Source organism: Coffea arabica, chromosome 1e, assembly GCF_036785885.1.
Source record: "Coffea arabica cultivar ET-39 chromosome 1e, Coffea Arabica ET-39 HiFi, whole genome shotgun sequence".
Taxonomy (NCBI): Eukaryota; Viridiplantae; Streptophyta; class Magnoliopsida; order Gentianales; family Rubiaceae; genus Coffea; species Coffea arabica.
In genome coordinates, this window is record NC_092311.1 from 55,858,137 (window position 1) to 55,885,213 (window position 27,077).

The 27,077-nt window shown below is 36.1% G+C and overlaps 2 protein-coding genes across 7 annotated transcripts; one reads left to right on the forward strand and one right to left on the reverse strand.

Annotated features, from left to right (window-relative positions):
* The first annotated feature begins 2,243 nt into the window (after positions 1-2,243).
* On the forward strand, positions 2,244-22,598 carry LOC113735924 (uncharacterized). 4 transcript variants are annotated; one of them, XM_072066436.1, is made up of 19 exons: positions 2,244-2,877; positions 6,946-7,077; positions 8,065-8,136; positions 8,878-8,948; positions 9,061-9,160; positions 9,259-9,357; positions 10,142-10,268; positions 10,815-10,948; positions 11,037-11,096; positions 11,489-11,724; positions 13,675-14,104; positions 16,100-16,423; positions 16,607-17,203; positions 17,294-17,467; positions 18,942-19,172; positions 19,281-19,564; positions 20,950-21,243; positions 21,895-22,017; positions 22,198-22,598. In XM_072066436.1, exons 1-19 carry the CDS (start codon positions 2,716-2,718, stop codon positions 22,331-22,333), a joined length of 3,786 nt encoding a protein of 1,261 aa, XP_071922537.1. In that variant the 5' UTR covers positions 2,244-2,715; the 3' UTR covers positions 22,334-22,598. The 4 variants fall into 4 exon arrangements, 2 of the variants coding, with proteins under 2 accessions (XP_071922537.1, XP_071922543.1); XR_011821556.1 differs by having other exon boundaries at positions 2,284-2,877; positions 20,985-21,243; XR_011821557.1 differs by lacking the exons at positions 21,895-22,017; positions 22,198-22,598 and adding an exon at positions 20,425-20,482 and having other exon boundaries at positions 2,284-2,877; positions 20,985-21,045.
* A 55-nt stretch (positions 22,599-22,653) lies between these two features.
* On the reverse strand, positions 22,654-26,447 carry LOC113735913 (uncharacterized). Of its 3 annotated transcripts, XM_027262885.2 has the most exons (5): positions 25,736-26,445; positions 25,268-25,435; positions 24,788-25,029; positions 23,259-23,516; positions 22,654-23,163 (listed from the first exon to the last, which is right to left on the reverse strand). In XM_027262885.2, exons 1-3 carry the CDS (start codon positions 26,273-26,275, stop codon positions 24,820-24,822), a joined length of 918 nt encoding a protein of 305 aa, XP_027118686.1. In that variant the 5' UTR covers positions 26,276-26,445; the 3' UTR covers positions 22,654-23,163; positions 23,259-23,516; positions 24,788-24,819. The 3 variants fall into 3 exon arrangements, with proteins under 3 accessions (XP_027118686.1, XP_071922664.1, XP_027118680.1); XM_072066563.1 differs by lacking the exon at positions 24,788-25,029 and having other exon boundaries at positions 25,736-26,447; XM_027262879.2 differs by having other exon boundaries at positions 23,259-25,029.
* Positions 26,448-27,077: the final 630 nt, after the last annotated feature.

The following is a 27,077-nucleotide window of genomic DNA, read 5'->3' on the forward strand; positions in this document are numbered from 1 at the left end:
AGCACTACTAAATTATGATAATCCTACAATTTTAAAAATTTATAAACTCTCAATAAATTATTTCAATATTTTCGTTTCTATCATATAAATCTAAATCCATAATAAAATAACATAAAAAATATCATATCACAGCAATAAAATTATTATTATAGTTGTTTATCAAATAATAGATATGTACATGAAACTTTTGGCATTTTTTTTCTTATAATTATACTAAATAATTTATAATTGTATAGAAAAATAAATTAAAACTCATTCCACAAGGACATTTTTAGGTATTCATTTAAAAAATTGTCCAAGTCAATATTATTTTAAGATTTTATTGCTAAAACTATCAAATTAAGAGTCATAAATGTAATTTTTTAAACTTTAAAAGAGCTCAGTAAAATTGTTAGAAAATTCAAGGGAGGCTTTTGCAATTATCCCATCATATGGAAAAGATTTGCTTTCTCTCTCTTATTTTTTTATTAAAATGCGGTATACCGGATACCTCCCAAAACATAGGCCTTGTTTGACAAGTAAATTTTTTGATAAGTTTGTCTGTTACAAGTTTTTTAACAACTTTAACTACAGTAACATCAAAAAATTTATCTAAAATGATACACTTCAAAATATCAAAAAATTTACATATTTCAAAAATTTTTTCTACAATTTCTATAGTGACATATAGTAAAGCTTTAGACAAATACAAAAAAAATTCACTTGCAAAACCGAGGGTATAGTTTAAAAATTTTGAAAATTTTTTAAAGATTACCGTGATTAAAATTGTTAAAAAACTTGTAACACACAAATTCGACAAAAAATATACTTGCCTCACTTACTTTCAAAAGTTTGTAACATTATCAACCTAATTCAAAATATATTATTAAAAAACTATTTTTTGGATAATAGAGATGACTTTATTTCATGGTTGCCCTTTTATTATAATCTCTTAATTGTCAAGATAATTCAATTAAAAATCTGTTAACATTTGACAACTTAACTGATGTACTTTTGTAACAGAAACTAGGAGGGAGTGCCCGCGCATCGCGCGGGTGTTTGATGCCTGTAGGGAACGAGATTTTTTTGTTAAACAGACAATAGTACATTATGAGAAGAAATAAAATTTAGTACGAAAAGATAAACGATATAATCAATCAATTCACACAGAATTACAATAAAACTGTGTCAAATTAAAGGTCGTTGAAAATGCAGAAAGGCAGAGCAACACATAAAGCAAATATTATTCCAGAATCCTCACTGAGAGCTCTTTCTTACTGTTGCTCCAAACCTATAAGATTTAAGAGTCGCTAATTGTAAGTACGAAGAATACATCGACAAAATTAAGGGAGGAACTGAAAAATTGGGAGGGTGAAATCTAACCTCACGCTGAACCACCAGGAGTAGCTAGGATTGAAAAGCATTCTGAGCTAATTAGTATGAAGTCAGGTAGAATTATCCTAATCTTAGAATGTAAACAGGGAGAAACTGATAATTAACAATTTAGGCATTAACATACCAATGGTTCGGCAATTGAATTGGGTGTAATTAATGACGAAATAATAGGTAATTTCAGAGTTGAGTTCGAATGGAAGAGAAAACGATGAGGCAAATCATTGTAGACAAAGGCAAAAAGGAAAAACTTAACTCCTGAAGCTGAAAGGGGATAAACTAACCAACGTTTGTGGCTCATAAATGCAGATTATAAATGATAGAGAAATGGGTTCTTACCATTGATAGATAAATCGTTGGCACATTTCCTTAATCCGATTGTCATTCGAACGTTTCAGACAAAACAACATCTCAAACGGTTATCTGCGACTGAAAAGGGGAATTATTGGTAGTTAAGGGATATTCCGGTAATTACACCAACATACAAACATATATGGGTTGTACAAAATGTAAAAACGGTTGCACACTAATTACACATTCCATCAATACCCAGATGACTCATCAATGACAACTTAAAATGTATTAAATGTGGTCATTTCAATAAATATACCCAAATACATGCTTCCTTAAGTTGTATCTAAAGCTTTTAAACTAATACACAATATTTCACATTTCCAAAAAGCCCCCACCTATGCGGTTGAAATTTAACCTATTTTTTGACCAAAACTCAATCTTATATAGTATAAGAATTATAAATATATTTTGAATTGGGCTTGGAAGTTACAAAAATTTTAAAAAAGGAAGGCGAGTAATTATTCAAAACTTTAGGGGTGCTAATTGATACTGTGAGAAACCTCGGAGGTGGAAAGATGATACGATAATTGGCCTCAAACAAACAACGTGCATGATTGAAATCGAAACCCTGAAACCATTAACCAAACGCCTCCTAACGTTATCATTTCTCCTGTTTAACGGCTCTGCTCCTCCGGCTATCAGTCATCGACAACAGTTGGAATAAACACGAACATCAGTATGGGAGGGTGAGAGAAAGTATTGCTATTCTACTCTTAATCAAAAGGGGATTCTCACATCTCAAGCGGTGCGGTTTGTCTTGTGGCGTCCTTCTCAGGGGCGCGGCATTGTTGCCCGGGAGGAGGGAAAAAGAGTCTGTCAATTGCGTTCCCAAGGAGAGGAGACGAGGGGAGAGGGGAAAGGAACCGTTACTGTTCTACTTGTCAAATTGCGTTGCGTCGAGGGAGGGCCATGATGGTTGGCTCTCATTTTTATTAGCGAGACATTCCAATATCGTATTTCTTCGCTCAAGCGAAAGGCCGACAAGAAAACATGCGGACCGTGTCATCGATACCAAAGGAGCCGGAGCAGGTGATGAAACAAAGAGATGGGTCCGTACTGGGGAAGAAGACGATACTCAAGAGCGATCATTTTCCTGGATGCCAGAACAAGCGCTTGATCCCGCAGATCGATGGTGCACCCAACTATCGCAAGGTTTCTCTCTACCCTTCGTTTCATTTTATTTTATTTGGTCATGTTTGATGAATGTAGACTAACTTCAAATTTAGCTTTCTTTTAATCCAATTGATGCATCAGGGAATCACATATTTCGGTCTTTCGTTTCTTAGCTCTAAATCTCACATCCCTGTTCACTTGATTGATTTTCTATCAGTTTGATTTTTCTTTTCCTTTTCATCTAATCAATCACTGTTAACCACCTACCATCCTTATAAATTGAAACTATACAAGTATCTTTTCAAAATAGCTGCCCAAGAAAAAGCATATAAAAATACATTAGCAGCTATGTTGGGCTTGTGTTTCTTGACTCAAACAAACTACCCTTTCTTGGCTAATGTTTCCAAGAACTTCAATTTATGTGGACTGTATGCAAAAATAACAATTTAACTGCCTTTGAGTTAATGCTGCCATGTAGGTTTTGCACCCATGTTTGACCATCCAGACACCAGAAACCAACATTCGAAGTCATACACAAACTCCATTCCTGAAATTCATCACTTGTGAGCTTGTTAAGACTGTTAATGTCAAGAACTTGCCTTGTTTCCCCAACCTAGAGGACGGTTGATTTGTCAGACATTACCTCTGTAGTAGTTCAGGATGCCGATGCCCGAATTGATTGGTGGGGGAGGGATCATAACTGCATAATTTCTGATGTATTATAACCATTGTTTTGAGAATGAATTAAATGCAAAATGAGACCAACTCTTCCTTTACAAGAAGATGAGAAAAAAAGGTAGAGATTTAAAAGCAGCAAAATGAATTCTAATTCACTGAGAAAAGTTTTGATATATTACCAAATCTGTCTAGCTATAAACATTTTCCATGTAAATATCGATTTCAAATGACATGACATTACTGATATTGTAATTATGTTATGCAGCAAATTATGTGAATATAAATGTTAAATGGTTACAATCACTGTTGATAAAAGTGGAAAGAGATGAGAGAGAGAGGGAGAAGATAAATGAGAGAAAATGATGGAAGTGGGAACCAATCCTTGAACAAAATCAGCTTAGCGTCTGAATGCTATCTATAAAGCTAGTAACAAGACTATAAATAGGCAACTTCTAACACTATTTGCGAAAGCAAGTTACTTAAGTTTACATTCCTATAAGCAAAATAGAAATAGACAAAATAACTAATTGCAGTAATACTTAATTAAGCACCAACACACTTCATATCAAGAAAATTAGTTTGCTTAGATTTCAGTTTCCACAGCGGTCAAGTTTCCTCCAAACATGCAAGTTTGTTTTAACGCATCGACAGAAGCAGTTGCACTACACTTTTTGTTAACCTTGATTGTTGTGGTAGCAATCTGTGTAACAAAGTTTAAGGCTGTGTTTGAACCTTTAAGGTTTCTTCATAGCTCCATTATATACAGCATTGGCTCGACTACCTATACAAATAGCTTAGACAAAGTTTTCTTCTTGATATTGGCCTCAACAAAAAGTTACAAAAGGGAAAGATAGAATTAACCACCAAAAAGCAGTAATTTTGACTACAGATCCTATTCATTGAGGCCGGACCTGAAGTTAACTGTTGTCGATTTATGTGAATCATCACATCTTCCTTACATATTATGATACTGCGGCAGAGTTATTGGACTTAGAACTGTATTCTTCCACAAACATCATTTCTTGTACTTGTCATATGAAATTTGCTTGGAGATGCTGCTTATATTTGGCTACTACAGGAGGGCACGTTGTATGCTTTTCCATAACCCCCCATTTGCCTTACTATAGGTCTGTCAATGTTGAATCCGCCAAATTCTGTTTTAACTTTTATTACCATTCCTGATACAGAAGTAACCTTAAACTTGGGAACCTATGGGTTTTTAAGATTTTAAGTACCCATGTTTCCTGAAGAATTTAAATATGCCCCCTATCCCTATATAGAGCAAAAGAACGGCTGGAGTTCAATTGATTCCTAGCAAGACTCAAATTATAGCAAGAGGTTGTGAAAGATAAAATATTGTGGTTTGGAATATAGTTTGAGCCACTATGGGTTGTAAGGTCTTGAAAGTGGTACATGTTTGGTTATGGGTATGTTTTCATCACTATGGAAGACTTAAAAGTGGGCAATGGTCATTTCCAGAATATTAGAGCATTAAAAACCGACAAAATGAAATAAATAAATAAATAAAGAAAACACGCAGCAGGCCTCATTGTTGTCCTCTTCTCTGCATCACTTTTCTGCCCATCTCTCCTATCTTCATGGCTCTCTAATCTTTCCACTCCTAAACCCCTTGCTCTCTCCCTTCCCTCCGCCACTATTCATTCCTGTCTGTGCTTTTGTTCTCCCCCAACCGCCTCACTAGCAGAAGGCAACACTTGGTTGTTATGGCTGCCATGACTTTTTGTTTTTGGTGTATATATGTAGTTTGAATATAATATTTTGTAGTTAAATACCACTATTCAACCGGTTTTTATAAGTCTTGGGACTTTCCCATAAACATCAGTAGACTGAGCTTGACCTTAGTATAGTTTTTATTTGCCTAAATGTGATTCAAGCTTATGGGACTGATGTTTGTCGATTGACTATCTATTTTGCTGTATTACCATGGAGACAATCATTTTGATGTCTTGATTTGGTTGGATGCAGCCTCAAGATGTTTATTGCTGGTTTTGGCCTTTTCTCTTGAGTTTTTGTTAATTTTGATTCAAAAAAAAAAATTTTGAGATCAATGGAGAATTTGAAGTATGGTCATGCTGAAGTTGTTGAGGGTAGTCGATTGCCAGCGATTACCGAAAGTTGATATTGGCCGAGGAGATGTCATTTAAGTTTTTTCTAGTTTAGGTTTTATTGTTGAAACAGATAAAACTAAAAACAGGTTGATCACAATTGCAGTGAAAATACCAAAAATAATTTTCAGGAAAAGGAATTCTTATAAACATATTACCATTTGAGGGGGTCATTATCGTTGTCATTTCATTGCTTGTGCCAAATGTCTAGTAGGCCTGCTAACATCTTCTTTTGACCTTTTTGTCAAAAGGTTATACAATTGGATTTTGAAGTTTATATATGTCGAATCATTATTATGGGAGTACATCATCATGAGCTTTCACTAATCTCCTCTAACTCTTCTTTTGATCTCTAGAATTTTGTTTAGCTTTAAAAATCATTTTTCTATTGATTAGGAAAATATTTAAGAAACCTAAACAAAGTGTAAAATAGATCAGAAAACAGCTGAAGGGTGATCTGAACTACAGGTTTTTTGGGATCTTAATCCAGTAGCTCTTTAGGTAAAATGACAAGGATGGATTGTGTCTCTATTGGTGGAATAGATTTTATGCTTTGTCATCAGTGATAATATACATTTCCAAACTACTTGTAGCATGACTAGCGAAATTTTGTAACAAAAATTTTAAAGAGATACAAAAACTTCCAAACTCTGAGAGGAGGCAACTGTATATTAGCGGACAATTTAAAGCTCTCTCGCTTCATAATACCCATTGAGAATGCAAAAGTAGACAAAGGTAGAGAAAAAACTGAGAACTAACACAATCACTGAAAATAAATTGTATACTTTAGAGGGTGTGATACCAATTGATGCAAGGCAAGATGGTTCAAGAGGAAGAGGAGAGAAGAAAGAAGGAGAACAAAGTACCAACTGGCACAAGAAAATGAACTGAATAAATGCAACTCTGTCTGCAAAGGTCACTACTGGATTTTTAATAGGTAATTGCTAACCTCAACTCTACAATGAGAGACAGCTGGCATAATTAATTTTACCAACTAAATCAGTTTAACTAAGCTACTATATGCAGACATAAATTAATAGCACAGTAGGACACTTCAGACAGATGTCCAAAGTGCCAATGCGTTGCTATGTCATCTATCTCTTCTTTTCTTTATTATGTTGTGGCTTTCAAAGGATGAGATGCTTACTCGTTTATGTTCCCAGGTTGATAGCTATTAGCATGTTTATCAATTATTTGACATGGGTTTAGAGGTGGTGTCATTTGTATTTATTTAAAAACCTTATGTGGTTCTCTGCTTCATCTTTAATTTGACTTTCAGAATTTGTTTGCCCTTGTGGAGTAGGCTGACTTGTTGCATGTCCACGGTGTTGCTATTCCAACCATTCATGGCATTAGAAATGTTCTAGACCACATAAGAGCTCAAATGCCGGGGAAGCAAACTCATGTTCTTTGGATTAATCTGCGTGAGGAACCGGTAATAACTTTTTCATTTCTTCAACTTTTGAGGTTCGGTGCTATACCAATTCCAGCAACTTTTAATGTTGTTTATCTCATTTTTTTTATTCAGTGGGCTATCAAAATTGTAAAGGTTTTAAAGCTTCATAAACAGCAGAGCAACTTGTACGGTTGTCCACCTTTAACTTGCCTGCTCTAATATTTTGTATATCTACTTTTGGTGGGTCAAAGCCTTTTAATGCTTGGAAATTAAACTTAGGATCTTCACATGGTTTGATTAAGTTTTGACATGAACAATGATTTCATTCATTTATTACACCATTATTGTTTTATAACTTTATCATTTGCTGTTTTAGTAAATTTCATTCTTCATTTTTTTCAACTCATAGTTTCCATTTTACTTGAAAACATACACTTACTTATCTTCGCTTGCTCTTCATTTTCTTAAAGGTGATTTTTGCTTTCAGTTTGCTCTTTATTTCTTCAACATAGTAAACCTGTCTCCTTAATTCAGGCTGTTGAACTTGGAAGGTTTTTTAAAGCTTAATGTTGAAGAAAATAGTGACTTGTACAGTTATTTGCCTTTAACTTGCCTGCTCCAGCATTTTGCATGTATCTTTTTGGGACAAATGTGTGAAAGCCTTAATGGGTAATGAAGAAAATCAAAGTTAGGATCTCTGCATGCTTTAATTGAATATTTTTTGCAGTAGTGTCATTCATTTAGTATTCATTTGTCACAACTTTTATGTGTTTACACTTTTTATTTTGGGGGGAGGGGGTGCTATATTTGCCTCTTGAATTTCTTTGACTGATATTCCTGAGTTCTCCTTTGTTGTCTAAATTGAACATCATGCTGATTGGGGCGCTGTATATTGTGTTCAAGTTGTTGAAATACTTACAATTTTTGTAAATGTTTTTGAACCTGGTGAGTAAAATTTGGATGCTCCTAGGGAGTTCTGATTTAGCATTCATGTGTCTTGTTCTACTCCTGTCATTCTTGGAACAGGTGGTATACATAAATGGACGTCCTTTTGTCTTGCGGGATGTGGAAAGGCCATTCTCCAATCTAGAGTATACGGTTAGTTAATACAGAGGAATTTCCCACTACATGCAGACTGCTGAGAATGTCAAATAAAGTTATTTTCCTCTTGAGCAAATAAAATTATTTTCCTCTTGAGCTTGTTACATTGTAACTAAGAATTTTGTAGCTGTTATGAAATCAGGATTTTGCTGGTTAAGAGAAAGATAAGCAATATAAATTTTGAAACTTATGCCATGTCTTTTTTAATATAGGCTGTCCTCTTAACTGATATTGATGAGAATTTCTCTCAAAGCTGCTGAAGTTGCCTATTTCTTCCATGTAGCAAGTATATGGAGAAATGGATTTCTATTAACTGATATTTATGAGAATTTCTCTTAAAGAAACTGAATAGAAGGCTGCTGAATTGGCCTATTTCTTTGACGTAGTGATTGAAGTATATGAAAGAAATGGATTTCTTTTATATGCTCTCTCATCAGGAGGAAAATTTTGTCATAATTTGTCAAGCCAAAGCAGGCAAAAGGATTTTGCTTTAACTTTTTAATATTTTGAGTTGACTTTGAGAATGGCTAATCTTCAGGATTGATTTGTTGCTGGTTCTTTTGAGAATTGTATTTTTTTTGGGTCCCCTGTAGAAATTATCCAGTCTTGCGTCATTTGAATATTCTTTTTCATGGCCTGGATCTAGTAAAAATTTTTGTTTCAGTTTTTGTTTCCCCTTGAAACTCAAAGTTTTATGTTTAGCTTTTTTTTGGACCAAATTTTGGCACATTAAATTAGGGTATCAACAGGCAGAGACTGGAGCAAATGGAGGATCGACTAAAAGAAGATATTCTGCTTGAAGCTGCTAGGTACCTATTCTGGGTTGATCATGGCTCTCTATCTGTGTCTCTGTCTCTCTTTCTCTCCATGTTTTTTTCTTTGATCTGCCTTGTATCTTTTCGCTACACATCCAAATGACAGGTATGGAAATAAGATCCTTGTTACTGATGAGCTACCAGATGGTCAGATGGTCGATCAATGGGAACCAGTGACAATTGCTTCTGTAAAAACACCGCTGGAGGTATTTCAATTTGTTCAGAAGTGTCATGATTTAGTCGGAGATTGGATTGCATCCAATTAAGTGCTTACTCCCATTCTAAACATTCATTTCAAAGCCAGGTGTATGAGGAACTGCAAAAACTAAAGTATCTTGTTGACTATGAAAGAGTTCCTATAACAGATGAAAAATCACCCAAAGAGCAGGATTTTGATATTCTTGTGAGTTTCTGCTGAACAGGCTTCTTTTGTAATACTCATGAGTCATCCTTTTTTAGTTTATTAATTTAGTTAACATCATGGAAATTGCAAACCCTATTCCCTTGGTTATTTTGTATTGTGTGTAAGAGTAGATTACTGAAGAACTTTAGATTGTTCTAGCAAATGCAGGATCTTATAGCACTTTTAGGACATTTTTGCCTGAAAAAATTGATGGCTAAAGAAGATTTGTTTCCATGCCTTCTTTTGTTGCAAAGAAGTCCTACACACAAACAGAAGGTTGGATGTTCATATCTAATGATGATGCAATCAACTTAGCTTCACTTTTTTTTTATCAGATCATGATAGCATTAGGTCAATCTTGACTTGGTTTTACTTTTGTCCTTGTTTTAAAAATAAAGTAACTTTTAAATCAATGTGCTTGATATTGCAACAGTTTACATAGATTTAACTTTTGATCTTCTGTTATTGCTAGTCCTATAGACACTTAAAATTGTGATCTTACTTGAACAGTTAGTCAAACTGAAAAAAGACTTTACCTTACTGTGGTAAGATGTATCATCGCCATCATGAAAACATTTAATGCACTTATCTACCTGCATATTCTGCATATATTGGAAATACGATTTGTGAATATACCACATCATGACTTCAATTACCCCACAATTGACTTTCTGTTATTTGTTGGCAATGTCATTAGGGGTACTCAGTTTCCTATAATATGCATCAATGCATGGGCTTCTCTCTCTCTCTCTCTCTCTCTCTCTCACTCACATACTACTTTTAGGTTCAAAAAATTTCTCAAGCTGATATGAAGACAGAGATAGTATTTAATTGCCAAATGGGACGTGGAAGAACGACAACCGGGATGGTGATTGCAACATTGATTTATCTTAATCGACTAGGAGTTTCAGGTAGTATTTACATAGATCATGTGTTCTCCTATGCTTTTTACCTCTTGAGCTGTACGACTGCCCTCATTTACTCAGCTATTTACAAGAAAACCTTACCACTATTACTTCACTTGTTTTGATCCTAAATACCTTATTCTGAAATCTGTGTGCTAGTGTATCTTGAATTTAGTTTTGCCTTGTTGGTGTTGGGGTGAATACAAGTTTTATATTGCTAATGAAATAGCGAAGGGTAATATCACCTTTACACTATGAAGCTAAAAGCTTAACACAACAATGAAGGATTAAACTGAATTGCTACTAATCTAAAAGCTTAACACAATGAAGTATAGCAGATGATCCATGAGATAAAACCAATTGACAGCTAGAGATTTTGAATGGCCTTCTTTGATATGAAAAGCAAGCACTATGCACCTTGAGTTTTGTATATGCAACACACCTGAAGAAAACTTGCTCGGTTCTGGAATCATCCATCCTTGTAACAAACCTTAGACGAATACTTTTTACTACTCTCATCTTCTGTTAACTTTATGATCAATCGTTCAACAGGTATTCCCAGGACCAATTCAATTGGCAAAGTTTCTGACTGCAGTTCAAGCATCACAGACAATTTACCAAATTCTGAGGAAGCAATTCTTAGAGGCGAATATGCTGTCATTAGAAGCCTGATTCGGGTTTTAGAGGTGTGCAAAAGTAGCTCAACATTAGTTTCCGTAATTTGACGACTGGAAGATTTTGTTGAAATTATATTGACTAGAGGTATGCCTTAAGGGTGGTGTTGAAGGCAAAAGACAAGTTGACAAAGTCATCGACAAATGTGCTTCAATGCAGGTATTGAGTTTCTTTAGAGCTTTGCTTTATTTTGGATTTGTTTTATTAGTAATCATTCAATTTAAAAGCAAGCATTGATGCAATAGGCAAAAGTAGCCTCTTAGCTTGTCTGGGGAAGGCTACATGCACCAATCATGTCCCCCCAAGAGTTGCAGAAGCCTTTAAACTTTTATATTCTTATGACATCACATTGGTTTATCCCTTTGTACCTTCTCCTGCAGAACCTAATTCTTATTTGTCTGAAGAAAATTTTTCACCTATGATATCAGTGGTTTGTTTATTTTGATTTTGCTCCAAGAAGATTTTACTGCCTTCTAGCTTTATGGACAGCTATCTTTCTTGGCAATTGTATTTCTTGTATTCTAAGTTATTCATCTGTGACCTAATATCAGAACTTACGTGAAGCCATTGCTACTTATCGCAACAGTATATTAAGGCAACCAGATGAGATGAAGAGGGAGGCATCACTATCCTTCTTTGTGGAGTACTTGGAAAGATATTACTTCCTAATTTGCTTTGCCGTCTATCTCCATACAGAAAGAGAAGCACTTAATGCTAAACTCCCAGATGGGTGCAGTTTCACTGACTGGATGAAAGCAAGGCCAGAGTTGTATAGCATAATCCGAAGGTAAAAGAGAATTCTACTGCAGAAACTGTGATGGATCTATGCTCATGTCTTTGATTTAGAATGAAAGAGTCACTTCTAGCTTGCTCCTCCAAAGCTAACTGTTTGCTATGATTACAATTTTGCCTCAATCTCACCCTTGTGATTGAATAAGCTTTGGTGGACTTGATACTAAAACTCAGAGGATCATGTAGGCTGATATTTGTACGAGATAAATCTAACTGCTGAATTGAGCCATAAATACGAGTTGGAGGAGAGGTTCTTAGCACAAGTAGAATTAATGAGAAATATCTTACTTAGACTTATTTTGGATGGCATTCAACTGTAACTCGTCATTTAACATTAGTTGTCATTATAGATAAGTCAGCAGCTTTTTTGTTCTCTTTAGTGAGTGTCAACAAATGTTCCCACATATATCTTCCACCTCCCTCAAAAGCATAGGGGAGAGAGCAGCTCAGGAAGTGACTGCATGCCCAAAACATCATACCAGGTAAACTGCTCTTCAGAGGCTGCAAGCATGTTAAAGCTAGAGCACTGATCCTTCGGCGAGATAGCAAAAGCCTATAGCAGGTTTAGAGGTCTCTATGTTATACTGTTCTCATCTGAGAATCTTTGCACTTGAATAGATCAACTTTTCTGTTAATTAGCAACCTCTCTTATCGATCTCATGCAGGAATAGTAACATAAACCCTGTGCAAATGATAGGGCACTTCATCCCCACAGTGTGTCATCATGTTAAAATTTTTCCCTCTCGTCTTTCTCTCCCCCCCCCCCCCCAAAAAAAAAAAAAAAAAAAAAAAACCGAAACTCCCTTCTCTCTTTGTCCCATTAAGTGTTTGTTCATTTTGACACAGTAGAGGGAGATCACCTGCCTTAGAGTCCAGCCTCATGTCTCTAGATATCCTTATTTCTCTCAAATTGATTAAGCAGAAACTATTGACATGGCACAAAGCTGATGGTAGTCCAACAGATTTTATAACAGATTCTCAAGCTTAGAACTCATTCGGAAATCAAAACATTATAGGGTAAAATTGCAGGCACAAACCATAATAAGTAAGTAACAACAGAACAGATAAGTAAAGAAAAATTGCAGGAAATGTGCAAGTAAGAAGGAGGTCAGATTAACAAACTCCATGAATTGCTCCTAGAAACCCTTAGGTATCACACTCAAGGCTAGTTTGCATCTCACAACCTCAAGAAGACAGCAAGTATTCGCGAATATTTATTAACAAAGAAAATCTGTCTTATCTTTGTGGAGAAGTACAATACTTATAGACCCCTAGACCGAATCTGACTTTAACTCCAAATAAGACTCTCAAGTAAAACAGAATCATATCACTCTTTTTTAAAAACTAAATTCCTAATTACTAAACAGAAAACTACCATAAACATAAAATTACCAAAATTAAAAAGTTCCTGCAAGAAGCTAAATTAATAATATACACCTAAGTACTAAAACCAGGAAATCTGAAGAAGAATAAATGACTGATGACTCAAACTGACTCTATAAAGACTCTTTTAAAACTGAGAGTAAATTCCAGATAATACTCTATATCTTTGAATGTGTGCCTAATCAAAGCTTGAGCAAAATTCTGGAATTCCTTGAGCCATTCATTGTCTGCATTACTATGTCTAATACTGCTTCCAGTTGAGTGGTTTTGTTTGCTTAATCTTAGTTTGTGGCGCATACCAAAAGAGAGGATGGAAGTCTGGCACCCAGTCTCTTATTATTAGCTTGGCTCCACTTGCGAGCTTTTCATAGACAAGATTTGATGATCAAGGATAGATACTTAGATGTTAAAAATGCACAAGTGCTATCAAAAGCTCTTATCAAGACAGCATAATAATTTAATCCTGGACAACTAGTCATGTATAGCATTTTCACACATGGGCATAGTCACCTTAGTATGTTTATATTTCATTGTACAAAATAAATTATTTTTCTTGGTACAGGTTGCTAAGGAGAGATCCAATGGGAGCACTTGGACATACAATTTTGAAACCATCTCTAACAAAAATTGCAGAATCTGCTGATGGCCGCCCCTGTGAGATGGGTCAAGTTGCCGCAATGAGAAATGGGGAGGTACTTGGCAGTCAAACTATTCTTAAAAGCGATCACTATCCTGGCTGTCAAGACTCTAGTTTGTCAGAAAGAGTAGATGGTGCCCCCAATTTTAGAGAAATTCCTGGTTTTCCAGTATATGGTGTTGCCAATCCTACTGTGGATGGGATTCGATCTGTCATCCAACGCATTGGCAGCTGTAAAGGTGGGCGCCCTGTGTTTTGGCACAACATGAGGGAAGAACCTGTTATCTACATCAATGGAAAACCCTTCGTACTTCGTGAAGTTGAAAGACCATATAAAAACATGCTGGAGTACACGGTATTTTCAATCTGAGATATGTCCCTTTGTGCATATTCATTATGATGACATCACTGATGGTACATTAGTACATTCAACTTATTTTGTTTTTATTCTTTATTCATTTTTGGGCCAAACTACTGTAGTTTTTTTTTTTTTCAGAAGAGCATGGCTTAGCTTGATTTGCTGAATTCTGCAGTTCAATTTTCTGCCCTAGAGTCTTTGTTTAGTCTATTGATTTTCATAACATCCCCATAGAATTTGAGAGGTTTGATTATTTCCTTCGGAGGGAGCACAATTCTGAGAAACCAAAGTCAAATGGACACAGAACTTACCAGATGCAACCTTGAGCATATGAACGTTGAAAGCTATGCTAGAAGCATCAGTAATTTGACTGAAGTCTAGAATTGCAGATAGATTTACTGTATACCGAATAAATCACAATTTATATTCTTTCAGACCACTAAAGCATTTGATTGCAAAACATGCATCCATGGCTTCTAAAAAATTACACTTTTTCATACTTTCATGGATTTTAGGCTAGTGTCCTAGTTCCCAAAAAATTGGTAAAGTTACCTTAAAAAAAAAAAGATAACGTTTAAGGGCTGTACATCTGCGGAGCAGAACCCTATGACTGATGTTTTTCGAAGGGAGAAGTGTACTTACAGTTCCCAACAGCAGAAAACAGAGACCTCTATTCGGCTGAAAATCCAAGATACACAAGGAAAATTTACAGACCAAACTGAAGGACTTGAATATGCAAAATGTGCTATTATAATTTTTAGTGCTTTTGTTAATACTAAACTGATGCAGAAAGGATATTGATATTTAGTGCTGAAGTAGTAAATCTACATTGTAAAATTTATTGCCAAGATACAACGACAAGAAGTGGAGAAATAAGAGGTCTAGATTTAAATAAAGAAATGAGATGTAATCTGCAGGATTAGTTATCTATAAGTTCTAGAAGCTAAGATCTAGTCCTTCCTGCAGCTGTTTAGATTTTTAAATAAGTGCTTTGTTGAAAAGATATTGCACACATTTTGTCAGAAGATTAAGGATTGAAGCCAAAGTGTCAAGGAATTGGCCTAAAATGTAGGACTTTCCCCTAGCATCACTTAGTGCCGAAAATATTGATTAAGTAAACAGGATATTAGCAAGTTCTTGGATGATAATTGCTAGAAAATTCTGTGTCAATGTTTTTAGTGTTGTTTGTGACAGTTTATGTTGAATAATCAGTGTGTTCACAAATGATTAACCCGTATTATCCTTAATCATAACACATCATTAATAGGGAAAGGAAGAAATATCATTCTGCACAAATAAATATTGTTAACCTGCATTGGTGGTCAATATTGTATTTCTTCTGCAATTAAGGGCGCATGTAGTCATCATGACGTACACATCTAATATTGGTTATTCATGATTTTATACTCTGATTTGAAGTCTATAATATTGACATGTCTTTTCCATTTTTCCTTTGCTTACAATATCTTTTCCTTTGCTTTCATATATCATCTTTTATACCATGATGTTGGGGGTGTATGAGATTGGAACTGTGTCTGGTATTTGCAATTGCTTCTTATTTGTTGCTTTCTTTAAGGGGAAATATTGCCATATAACCATCTTGGACCTGTTCTTAAAACCGAAATCTTTCTCCTGGAAGTGCAGTTACCTAAGTATATGTCGCTGTTATAAAACAGATCAAATTTAAACTCCTATTTGAAAATTTGATTTCTGGAATTACGTCTTGATGTCTGTTACTTTTGTGGTTATAGTAATCAGAAAAATGGTGGTAAATGTACCACTTCTTTTTAAATTCCAATTTGTAACTTACTACTAAATATAAGAGTTTCATTTCCGGATTTACAAGTTTATTGTGTCTGGGTGTCTGTTGCTTTTGTGTTTATACTAATTGGAAAAATGCTGGTAAATGTACGGTTTTTTTTTTCATTTCGTGATTATATGCTATTACAAAATGCAATTCTGGCAGCTTATTTGCTGGGATATTGCATCTAGGGGATTGACTGTGAAAGAGTCGAAAGAATGGAAGCTCGTCTGAAAGATGATATTCTGCGAGAAGCTGACCTTTATCATGGGGCTGTAATGGTTATTCATGAAACCGATGATGGTCAAATATTTGATGCCTGGGAGAATGTGAGGCCTGGTGCAGTTCAAACCCCATTGGAGGTCTTCAGTTGCCTAGAGGCTGATGGTTTCCCAATCAAGTATGCTCGTGTGCCAATCACTGATGGTAAAGCTCCCAAAAGTTCTGACTTTGACTTACTGTCAATGAATATAGCATCTGCTTCAAAGGACACAGCTTTTGTTTTTAACTGCCAGGTAGAACTTGTCTTAACGTATAGATACTGAATTCTTTGACTTCTTATAACCATTTCAAATTTGTTTTCTTTGGAAGACCTGTTCTTTTCATGCCCTATTGGATAGCACTTTTTTTCTGGTTGGTACGGTACATTAGTTCTATTATGACCCTGATTATGATTTTTTTCCCCTTATATGTGACAGATGGGTATAGGAAGAACAACCACTGGTACTGTAATTGCTTGTCTTCTAAAACTTCGAATAGATTATGGAAGACCTATTAGAGTATTAACTGATAATACATCACCTGAAGAGTTCGGTGGTGGTATATCAAGTGGTGATGAAAGCGAATGTCATGCTTCAACATCTACAGCAATGACAACAAAACCTCAAAGATACACAAGTTATGCATTTGGGATAAATGACATTCTTTTGCTATGGAAGATAACAAGATTGTTTGACAATGGGGTTGAGTGCAGAGACGCCTTAGATGCTGTAATTGATAGATGTTCAGCTTTGCAGAATATTCGCCAAGCTGTCTTGCAGTACAGGAAGTTATTCAATCAGCAACAAGTTGAGCCTCGGGAGAGAAGAGTGGCACTAAACCGGGGTGCTGAATACTTGGAGCGTTATTTTCGTTTGATTGCTTTTGCAGCATATCTTGGTAGTGAAGCTTTTGATGGATTTTGTCGACAGGGAGATTCAAAGATTACGTTTAAGAATTGGTTGCTTCAGCGACCAGAAGTTCAAGCCATGAAGTGGTCCATTCGGTTACGGCCTGGGCGATTCTTTACTGTCCCTGTAAAGCTTCTCTTATTAAACACCTTTTGTCTGGGTTTTGTGGTTTTCTTTTGCTTCTGTTTTACTCTGCTGGCATTTTTGTAAATTCAGGAGGAACTGAGAGCTCCACATGAATCTCAACATGGAGATGCAGTAATGGAGGCCATTGTCAAGGATCGCAATGGTTCAGTTCTGGGCAAAGGATCTATACTGAAGATGTACTTCTTTCCTGGTCAAAAAACTTCAAGCCATATACAGATTCATGGAGCACCACATGTATACCAGGTATGCTGGACCATTCAGTAACAAGTAAAACAAACTGGAAATTTACCATAGCAAAATGGTGTGTCAGAAACTTTGATTTAGTATCTCATTTCTTGTGTTTGTTGACCTTCAAAGATCCAGAGTAGGCCATCGATTGCCTGGTAGAGGCCAATTTGGTATACATATATAGGAGAATTTAGACATCCTGCGTAAAAGAGCTAGCTTGTGCAATTCAATGTGAATTGTCAATTACTATGGTATCAATAACAGCAAGCGCAGTTTTGCCATTCTGGCTTATTGGATAAAGAGCCAATTATAGATTTGCTAGAACTTTTTCTGCATCAAACTGGATGACCTACTTTTTCTTTTTGTTATGTTATAGCACAATGTTCTGAAAATCATATTTCTTTTCCTTCTTAAGAATGATATATGAAGATTATCATGTCCTTTTGATGGATTAAGTTGTTAAATTGCAAAAATGTACATGGCTGTTGCTTTTTTACTTTATTTTATCCTCGCAGCTAGCTATTTGGACCATCATTGAGAACAGACAGAGGCTTATCATAATGTTCTTCTACTAGCTTTGTAATTTAATGGCTACACATCCGTTCTTCACTTTCTAGCTCAAACAAGATATCCTAGCATCTATGTGCGTACATCTCTGAATACTTTATTCTTTTCATGCCAAAACAAGTATTTTACTGCTCATTTCCTAACACAATTGGGTATTCAACATTTCTACTCTTTCTCCCCCTTTTTGTTTATAAAAGCCAAGTCTTTCTATATGATACCACTAGTCATGACACAGTATTCACTCTCATCTCTCTCCTCTCTTCCCTTTCCACTTTCTCCAGTGTCCTCCTTGATTTGGTGTCATGTTAAGAACCTTCTCTTCCCACCTTCAACATAAAAATGTTGCCCGACTTTCCCTGATGCTCTCAAAGAAGAATGTAAGAGTTAGCTGTATCAGTTTTGAACCCCCAACTTTCTGATTGTTAGGTACCTGCTAAGACAAGGTACCAGGATATAAGTTCTAGAACAAACTCTTTATTTCAATTGTAGATAATCACAATTTGTCTAGACCTGTAGTTAAAATTTAGCAGATGCAGCCTGAATGAAAAGGATTAGATGTTGTACTTGGATGATAGTCCAAACAATTCAACTTGAATTTCAAGCTGCTTTTGCAAAAGTACCTGCTTGATCTTATGGTAGGATAATGCATGTTTTTGTCTCTGTACTTCTGTATATCAGTTATTTTGTCAGTCCTACTCAGTAATATGATTACACTCTAGCTCTTAATGAGTTTTTGATGTTTGGAAAACTGTAATCAATGAAATTTTATCCCACAGATACCAATATTTTTCACTCATATGATATTGTCTAGTTTGTCTGGAAGATTAGGAGATCCTCTGAAAGAAATTATGGATTTTCTTTCTGGAAGTAAAATGGCTTAATCTGTTTGTATGGGGCAAGTTAATTTGATTATTCCTTTCAGGTGGATGGTTATCCTGTATACAGTATGGCAACACCAACAATTGCTGGTGCAAAGGGCATGTTAGCATACCTTGGTGCCAAGCCTGATCCTACTGGAAGCACTCCTCAGACAGTTAATGTAACTGATCTGAGGGAAGAAGCAGTTGTTTATATCAATGGAACGCCTTTTGTGCTCAGGGCGCTGAATAACCCTGTTGACACGCTGAAACATGTTGGAATCACTGGTTCAGTTGTACGTCTTTATTTGCTTTACTGCCACTTTGCAGGGTCCAAAAATAAGGCTGGAGGTACTAGTTGCATATCCAATGTATCCTAACTTTGTTTCCTCACTGCTTCATAGGTAGAACACATGGAGGTACGACTTAAAGAAGATATCATAACAGAGATTAGACATTCTGGTGGTCGAATGCTTTTACACCGTGAAGAATATAGTCCAGTGTCAAATCAAGTCAGTGTCATTGGATATTGGGAGAATATATTTGCAGATGATATCAAGACTCCGGCTGAGGTTTATGCAGCTCTGAAAAATGAATGCTATAATATAGCATACAGGAGGATACCTTTAACTAGAGAGAGAGAGGCTCTGGCCTCTGATATTGATGCTATCCAGTACTGCAAAGATGAGTAAGTACCATAATTAGTTATAGCAAAGATAAAGTGGTTTTTCATGATCTTAGCTGCATATCAACTTGAAAATTGAAATGTCTCCTATCATGTAGAAGGCTGTGTCAGGGTACCATCATGTAATCTTCTAATTGGTTAGATTTCTTTCTAAAATATGTTCTTTAATGGAATGTTGAAACTTAATGGCAGGGGGGATATTTATTATAGCTAAATTGAAAATCGAATAGTAAATTGGCAAAATCTAAGTGGTTCTTGTTGTAATTAATCCTTATCAGAATTCAAAAATTTTAACAACAGAACAATTCAACACTTTTTAGGACAAAACGTCAGCTACTGCCTCCCTAGTTTTGCAAAATGACATAAACCTCCCTTCTAGGTTTTACATTATTGATGACCTTTCCCACAATTAACTTTGATTCAATGGTGTTAATTATTCTGTAGAAATTTAGGCCATCATCAGATGATATTTCTGTACCTTGTAAATATTATATCTGTTTTATTTTTTTTTATATGTACCTGTCTGCCTTTTATGATTATAGCTAAAGTTAACAGTAGGGAACGTATTGTGTACATCTATTGAACATTAGGGGAAGTATCTTAAAAAGCTAGAAGAAATGCGAGTCTTAACCACCTTTTATGCTAGTTTAGTATTTTACCTTTTAACTGTTTGACCATCGAAGTCTTCTAATATCTTTTTATCTGGAAATGTTGTACTTGCTTGTTGGATTCTTATTGCACTTTTATTATTGGTAGAACAATCTTAACAAAACTGACTAGATTTTTCTATAATATATACATTTCTATCCTATTAAGTATAGATGCAATGGTTGGTGGTCTAACTTGTAAAGTTTTTGAACTAGCTGGTGACGTAACATTGCCATCCAAACTTTGAAGGTTTCATACCATCTTTCGTCTCAGGTACATCAGCATCCAGGGTTTGATGACTCCAAAAAAAAAAAAAAAGATGTTTAAATGTGTATATCTGTAGAGAACTGTGTGGTTCTAAGCATATCCATTATGTATTTGAAGTACGTATATACTGTGAAACCATGTAAAGATTAATATTTGACTATTTGAAGTACCATTGCAATCTTTATGCGTCCACTAGACATATTCTGAAACCATAGTGAAGCCATATATTACATATTGGATGCTCTCAGTTCTTGATGAAATGTGAATTTTGTGTTATATGCGATGTGGACTATGATTGGTAGTAAAAGAAGGCATGCAAATTAAGATTATAGTGATGATTTCAGAGTAAAATGATTCAGCAACATCTTTGGTTTTTTCTTCAATTCCTTTCCATCTCAGTTCTGATTAAATAATGATGTTGTAAATGAACTGAATTTATTTCCTTTCATGTTTTTTTTCTGGCTTAAAAAAAGCTCTGCAGGGTCTTATCTGTTTGTATCACACACAGGATTTGGAGGGGTTGCCTACGCAATGGCTATTCTTTGTATTAAACTTGAAGCAGATGCAAACTTAACATCTGTAGTGGTTGCTCCGAGATCTGTAGTGGTTGCTCCACATTCATTCCCTTTACTTGAGGAGAAGCTAGCTTCCCAAACTTCTGATGAAGAAGCACAGCAAATGGGTGATTATCGGGACATATTAAGCCTTACGAGAGTTCTGAAGCATGGTCCTGAGAGCAAGGCGAACGTTGACACCGTTATAGAACGGTAAGCGATTCTTTTCATCTAATAAAAGGAATTTCCTTATCTTGTTAAGCTTTGAACTTTTTTGCGGGTGGTCATCAATTCATCTTTAAGATCTTGATGAGATCATAGTTCTCCATGTCCTTTTCCTGCTTCATTAAATTATTTCTTGCAAATTTATAACAATATTTGGCTTCGTGTCCTTCGATTCAAGCATTGTACCACCATCATTTAGGCCTGGACTAGACATAATAAGTTGCGTCAGGTTCCACCTATCTAGTTAGATGATGTAACCAATGAAAATGCAGAAGTGAGTTGAGTTACGGCTAAATGACCAGCAAGAGCCTTTGAGCTTTGGCATCATCTTGACAGGGAAACTACTTCATTGCTATGGCATCCAAGTCGTGCTGTAGCTGTGTTCTGCTCCGTGTTCAAAAGGGAATCAGTTTTGATCAACTAATGAGAAAAGGGAGAACTAATAAATGGCGTAAGATCCAGGGTAGAGTAGGCTTTGGGTGGAACATGATGAATTTGAAATGAAGTGAAAAACTTTATTGTAGTAGAATTCTCATTCATAGTGAATTAACTACTGCTGGGGTTTGACGTTGATGATGATGCAAGTCCCTATCCCTGATTTTGACGAACTTGGTTCTTGAATTTTCCATGCTATTAAAGGTGTGCGGGGGCAGGACATTTGCGTGATGATATCTTTTACTATGCGAAGGAACTTGAGAAACTTCCTGATGATGATGATGAGAATCGGGCATACCTGACTGACATGGGTACTAAAGCTCTAAGGTTAGTTGACGTTTTCGCTAGTGAGTTTTGTAAGCATTGACTACGAGGTTTTTTATCTAGGAAACCTCTGCGTGTTTAGGTTTAGGTGCCATGTTTCGGCTATCTGGAAAAACCTAAATTAGTGTAAAGTAATCCTTCATAACAATTTCTTTTTTTTTTTTTTTGGGCATCCATTTTCAGGCGATACTTCTTCTTGATCACATTTAGATCTTACCTCCACTGCACTTCTGCGACTGCGACTGAGACGAGATTTACTGCCTGGATGGATGCAAGACCGGAGCTCGGCCACCTGTGCAATAACCTGAGGATCAAATGATGGTGGACCGGACCGACCATTGGCCGCTTAAAAACACAACCGGAAGCTGGCTTTCCTTGATAAATAGTAGTGGTGGCAAGCAAAAAGATGCATATTCGCTACATGGATGAAAATAACGCCACAAATAAAATAGTTATTTTCCTCTAACTTCATCATAAATAATATGAATTACAGTTGGAAATGCTATGACTATTCGTTTTTTAACATGAAGTGTAATAGTATGATTTTTTATGAGAAGAACCCAAATAACTTGGGCCGTTTGGAATCGTTTGCGTTTCTTTTTTTTTTTTTTCCTGTTTGTTTGTGCGTAGAATTTGACATACAGAGAAAAAAAAACACAGTAATTATCAAAATCGTTAATGGTTTACAGCAAAGAAGAGAAGCGTTTATGAACATGAATCTTGTTTTTAAAACACTAAAAATGTTTAGAAATGTTCATTCTAATCTTTTTCTGGAATCACATTCCTCAAAAAATCCGCAGTTCAGAGCAGCACGACCCCCACTTTGATCTTCAGATTAACGTCTCCTCATTCAAGCTTTTGTGTAACTGAGAATGACCTCCATTGTCCTACCTCTACAAAAGCACACAATGTGCTTGGACTTGGATGCCCTCTTCCACTCTCTGGGTTCCACTACTGGGAGGGAGTTCACAACAAAAATTTGTCCATCCACATGACATTGTGAAGAAGCTCCTGGCACCTCTTATTTCTTCTGCTTCATATGGAAGCTTTTCCGAATCATGCAAAAAATATACTTAACATCTAGAGCTCCTTCAAGAAGAGGATAGGAGCTCAAATCCCCATCACGTCCTATTATTCCATCCATATTATCTGATGGTTATATGATAAGAAGATCAATTGCTTTTCATGAATCATCATAAGATAATAAAGTCAATTCAATAAGAATTTAGATGGTCGGCTGTTACCGTTCTAAAGGAGCTCATACGTCAGTGGACTCAAAACCAAAGCAACAAAAAATTCTTGCTGGTGGCTGATCAACAAAACTGCCACATGTCCAACTGAACAACCATCACTACTGTATTTAGAGAAACTGGTACACCCACTTCCCGCCTTGCCCTTCTCCGAGCAGACAGCCGTTTTGACACATTTTCAGGATTTCTCTGCCAACTGGTGGTCCCTCTCAAGATAGTACCACGAGGATTCTTATGCGCTATAATTTGAGCCTTTGGGATGCCAGCCATAAAAAAAAAAAAAAAAAAAAAAAAAAAAAAAAAAAAAAAATCAGTCAAATCCAAGTGATACCCATATAACATCTGGAAAGGGTAAGCAACAGCCCCATTTGGTGATCCCAAGAAGATCAGTCACATCCAAGTGAGTTCCACATAACATCTGGAAAAGGTGAGCAACAGCCCCATTTGGTGTTTGACGATTGATCTTCGAAGGGCTGTGGAGAAGTAGGGCTGACGAGTGGAGTCTACCGTCAACATCCAGATTGCCTGACACAACACCTTGTGCATGCAGCTACATAAGTTCAAAGTGACATTGCTTCTTTTTCTAATAATCCATAATACTTAGCTGGTTATCCATCCATGAGCATTAATTTCATTTTGTGTAACAAGTCACTTCACTAAGTTATATCCCTTTCATAACTCACAGTTTTTTGTATGAGTGTTTCGATAAATGGACTCTGCGAAGACACTTCAAAAGCCGGCAACTTTTGAAGTGCTCCGCAGCACTTAACTACTAAACCCCCCAAACCCCCCCAAGCGATGTGGGAACTTAACTAAGTTATATAGGCTACAAAATCTCACAAAAGAGGTTAAACTGACATAGAAAGACTAGCACTGTGGATGCAATCAGCTGAAACAGACTAAGCACTGAGCACCTCAGGATTCAAGAAATTCTTGAATTTGGCTAAAATTTCATTATTTTTTGTCATAGTCAGATGTTAAAAAGGCTGGAGCTGATCATATAAGTCTATTATCTTAAATTCCTTATTTAGGCCTACTGTTTGATAAGCGAATCTTGCATAGCTTAAGACGACCGATGCAAATTAAAAGAATTACAAAAACTACTTTACAGCCCTACACGCAAATTAAAAGAATAGCAATGATTAGGAGAAACTGAAAGGGCAAGAAGCAGTAGAAGTTTGCTGAAATCATTGCAGAAATCATATAGTACCTTTTGCGCACATTTGTTAAAAAGAAAGAATCTTGAGAAGAAGAGGCAGATTTTAGTAGATGAACAACATGGTTTGATTAACTAGAAAAAAATTCCACACACTTAATGATAGTACAAGTCAAAGGTTAAATAAGGCATCTTCGGGTGTTCAACGAGGCCAATATCACGTATAGCCTCCTTGAAGCTTGTCACAGACTTGCAGTGCATAATTTGGTAACAAAACCTAAATCATTTTGCAAGAGAAAATCCATTGCAAGTTGGTATCATCTAAAATGTTTCGATGAAGTTTATCAACATGAAGGGACAGACTTACGCTTGAAATCATAAGTCAAAGTAATGGGTAAGTCATTCATAACCAGAGACTTTGTTCTGAATTGCTCTCTCTGCTGCTTCTTTTATACACAAGAGATTCATTTTTATCTCCCGACAGAGTCTGCCTTGAACAAGGTGCACGGGCAACCAAACTTTAGGCTCCACATCCACAATATAAGAAAGATTAGTATGAAATTCTTGGCCTTTAATAGAATCGGCTATATCATAGTCTCCTGTACTGATCTGCACTTCGAAAGCTTTGACAATGTTAGCACTTGTATGCATGTATCAAACAAGGACAGTATTTCCGGATACAAAATCTGATCAGTTAACGCAAACAATTTGCTCCTACTTGCTGAAGGAAAGATCAATTGATAAGGCAGTTCTTATTGAACAAGGAGGTCACTAAGATGCTGTGCACTTGGGAGAAAGGGATGGAGAATACAAAAAGAAAAAAGACCGGAGAGAGAGAGAGTTCCACCTGCTCAACGCACCACTTTCCTTGGAAGAGTTGGAAGTCACCTTCAATCATCTCAAACTCAATATCGCGCCTTTTACCGAAGGGCAAATTCTGAATTTCTTTCTCGTAACAGTCAATGACACCTTTGGCTTTGAATTTTAGTCCAAATGCCAGGTTTTGCTGCCCAATCTGCTCAAGATACACTGACGATCAAGAACAGGCTGATATTGCAGCAAGACTGAGACAATGTCACCAAGCACCCATTTATATTGCTATATTGGGCAGACGAATGACTCTGATTGTAATGGATGATAACACAAACAGGGTCGAAAAGTAAATAGAGTTTCCAAATTAACGTTTTTACAATGGGCAAAAAAGAGCTTTCTTTACATAATATATCAAAAAATTACACGCATACACAGGCACGCACCCGAAAAAAAAGAAGAAGAACGAAGAAGAAGAAGCTGGGAGGCACGAGGAGGAGGAGACCTGAAAGAGACGGACAAAATTGTCCGTCTTCTGGAGCAGCTGGCTGACTGCAAGACCCGGTATAAAGTCGGCCAATTTCTCATAGTCGGTCAAGACGTTCCAGACGGATTGGAGGCTGGCGTCAACGGAAACCCTGGATTGGATCCTCCGACGGTTGTAGCCAGTTTTTTGAATCTCAATATCAACGTCATCCAATTCCTCGTCGCTATCAGTAAGCCGATCAGTATGATGGGGACCATCGCCACTGTCTTTGTAAGCATCCGGGATGCTCCAATTAAACTTAGACGGACTATTATAGCGTGTCCGATTAGTAGAAGCATTAGTAGAAGAAGAGCTGAATTTGGGCCTGTCACTGTAACACAAAATCAGTAGAGAAGGGCTTCTGCAGCCTGCTTTTGAGTCTGACGGCGCACCACCGCCAGCAGCACGGGTATTTGTTGTAAAAGTAATCGTACTTCTGCTGACGGCGGCTTTCCAGCTGTGCGTCGTGTGGATGCTACTACTTGTATTAGTATTGTGGCCGCCATATTTGAGCTTCATTTTTCTGTTGCACTCCCAAATCCTACCAGTAGTGCTCTTCTGCTATGATGGTACCTGTGTCGGGTTGGCCGGACATTAATATGTGGTTAGCTTCCGACTGACCCGAGAATTATTATTGTATACAGACAGTAGTACCCCCAACCCCATGAAGCCAACTCTTAAGTCTTACCCCCCCCCCCCCCCCCCCCTTCGAACAACTTTGGGAAAAATAATAATACTCCTAGTCCTACTACTAACTGATAACGCTGCCTTTACAACCACCAACCATAAAAACTAACTATACACATTATCCGCAAAATAATAAAAGATTGCTCAAATTTCACGGGGAATTTTTTTTCATTCTAAAAGACTAATAATTTCCCCCCGTCCCTTGCCCCGCTTCTTCCGCGAAACTAATAAAAATTTATCATATAATTTTATTATAGTCAAATTTTAGCAAATAAATAAGTATTAAAATATTAACATATTATTAAATTATTATATATTATAATTTCATTATTAAAACTCATAAAAATAATCAAACAAAAGTTATTTGAATACAACCCTACATAATAATGAAACAAATACAACTAAAATAGTTAATTTTTCACTTTTGATACAAGTCATTATTGTGTTTTTTTTTTTTTTAAAAGTGTTATTGTATTTTTTTTGAGAAAAATTCCTAAAGTAGTCAAATTATCATGTTGGATAATTTTTCTACATATGCTATAAATTTTTTCTACAACTTTTAGAAAAGTTTTAGTAAAATTTTTGATAAATACCTAAAAAATTCATTTGTCAAATGATGTCGTGGTTTTGTAGT

Coding starts and splice junctions, on each gene's coding strand:
- LOC113735924 (XM_072066436.1), top strand. CDS start 2,716: ATGCGGACCGTGTCATCGATACCAAAGGAGCCGGAGCAGGTGATGAAA. Junction 9,161..9,258: donor CTGTAAAAACACCGCTGGAG/GTATTTCAATTT, acceptor TTTCAAAGCCAG/GTGTATGAGGAACTGCAAAA. Junction 10,269..10,814: donor TAATCGACTAGGAGTTTCAG/GTAGTATTTACA, acceptor ATCGTTCAACAG/GTATTCCCAGGACCAATTCA.
- LOC113735913 (XM_027262885.2), bottom strand. CDS start 26,275: ATGAAGCTCAAATATGGCGGCCACAATACTAATACAAGTAGTAGCATC. Junction 25,436..25,735: donor ATTTTGTCCGTCTCTTTCAG/GTCTCCTCCTCC, acceptor TATCTTGAGCAG/ATTGGGCAGCAAAACCTGGC. Junction 25,030..25,267: donor GAAAGTGGTGCGTTGAGCAG/GTGGAACTCTCT, acceptor TTCGAAGTGCAG/ATCAGTACAGGAGACTATGA.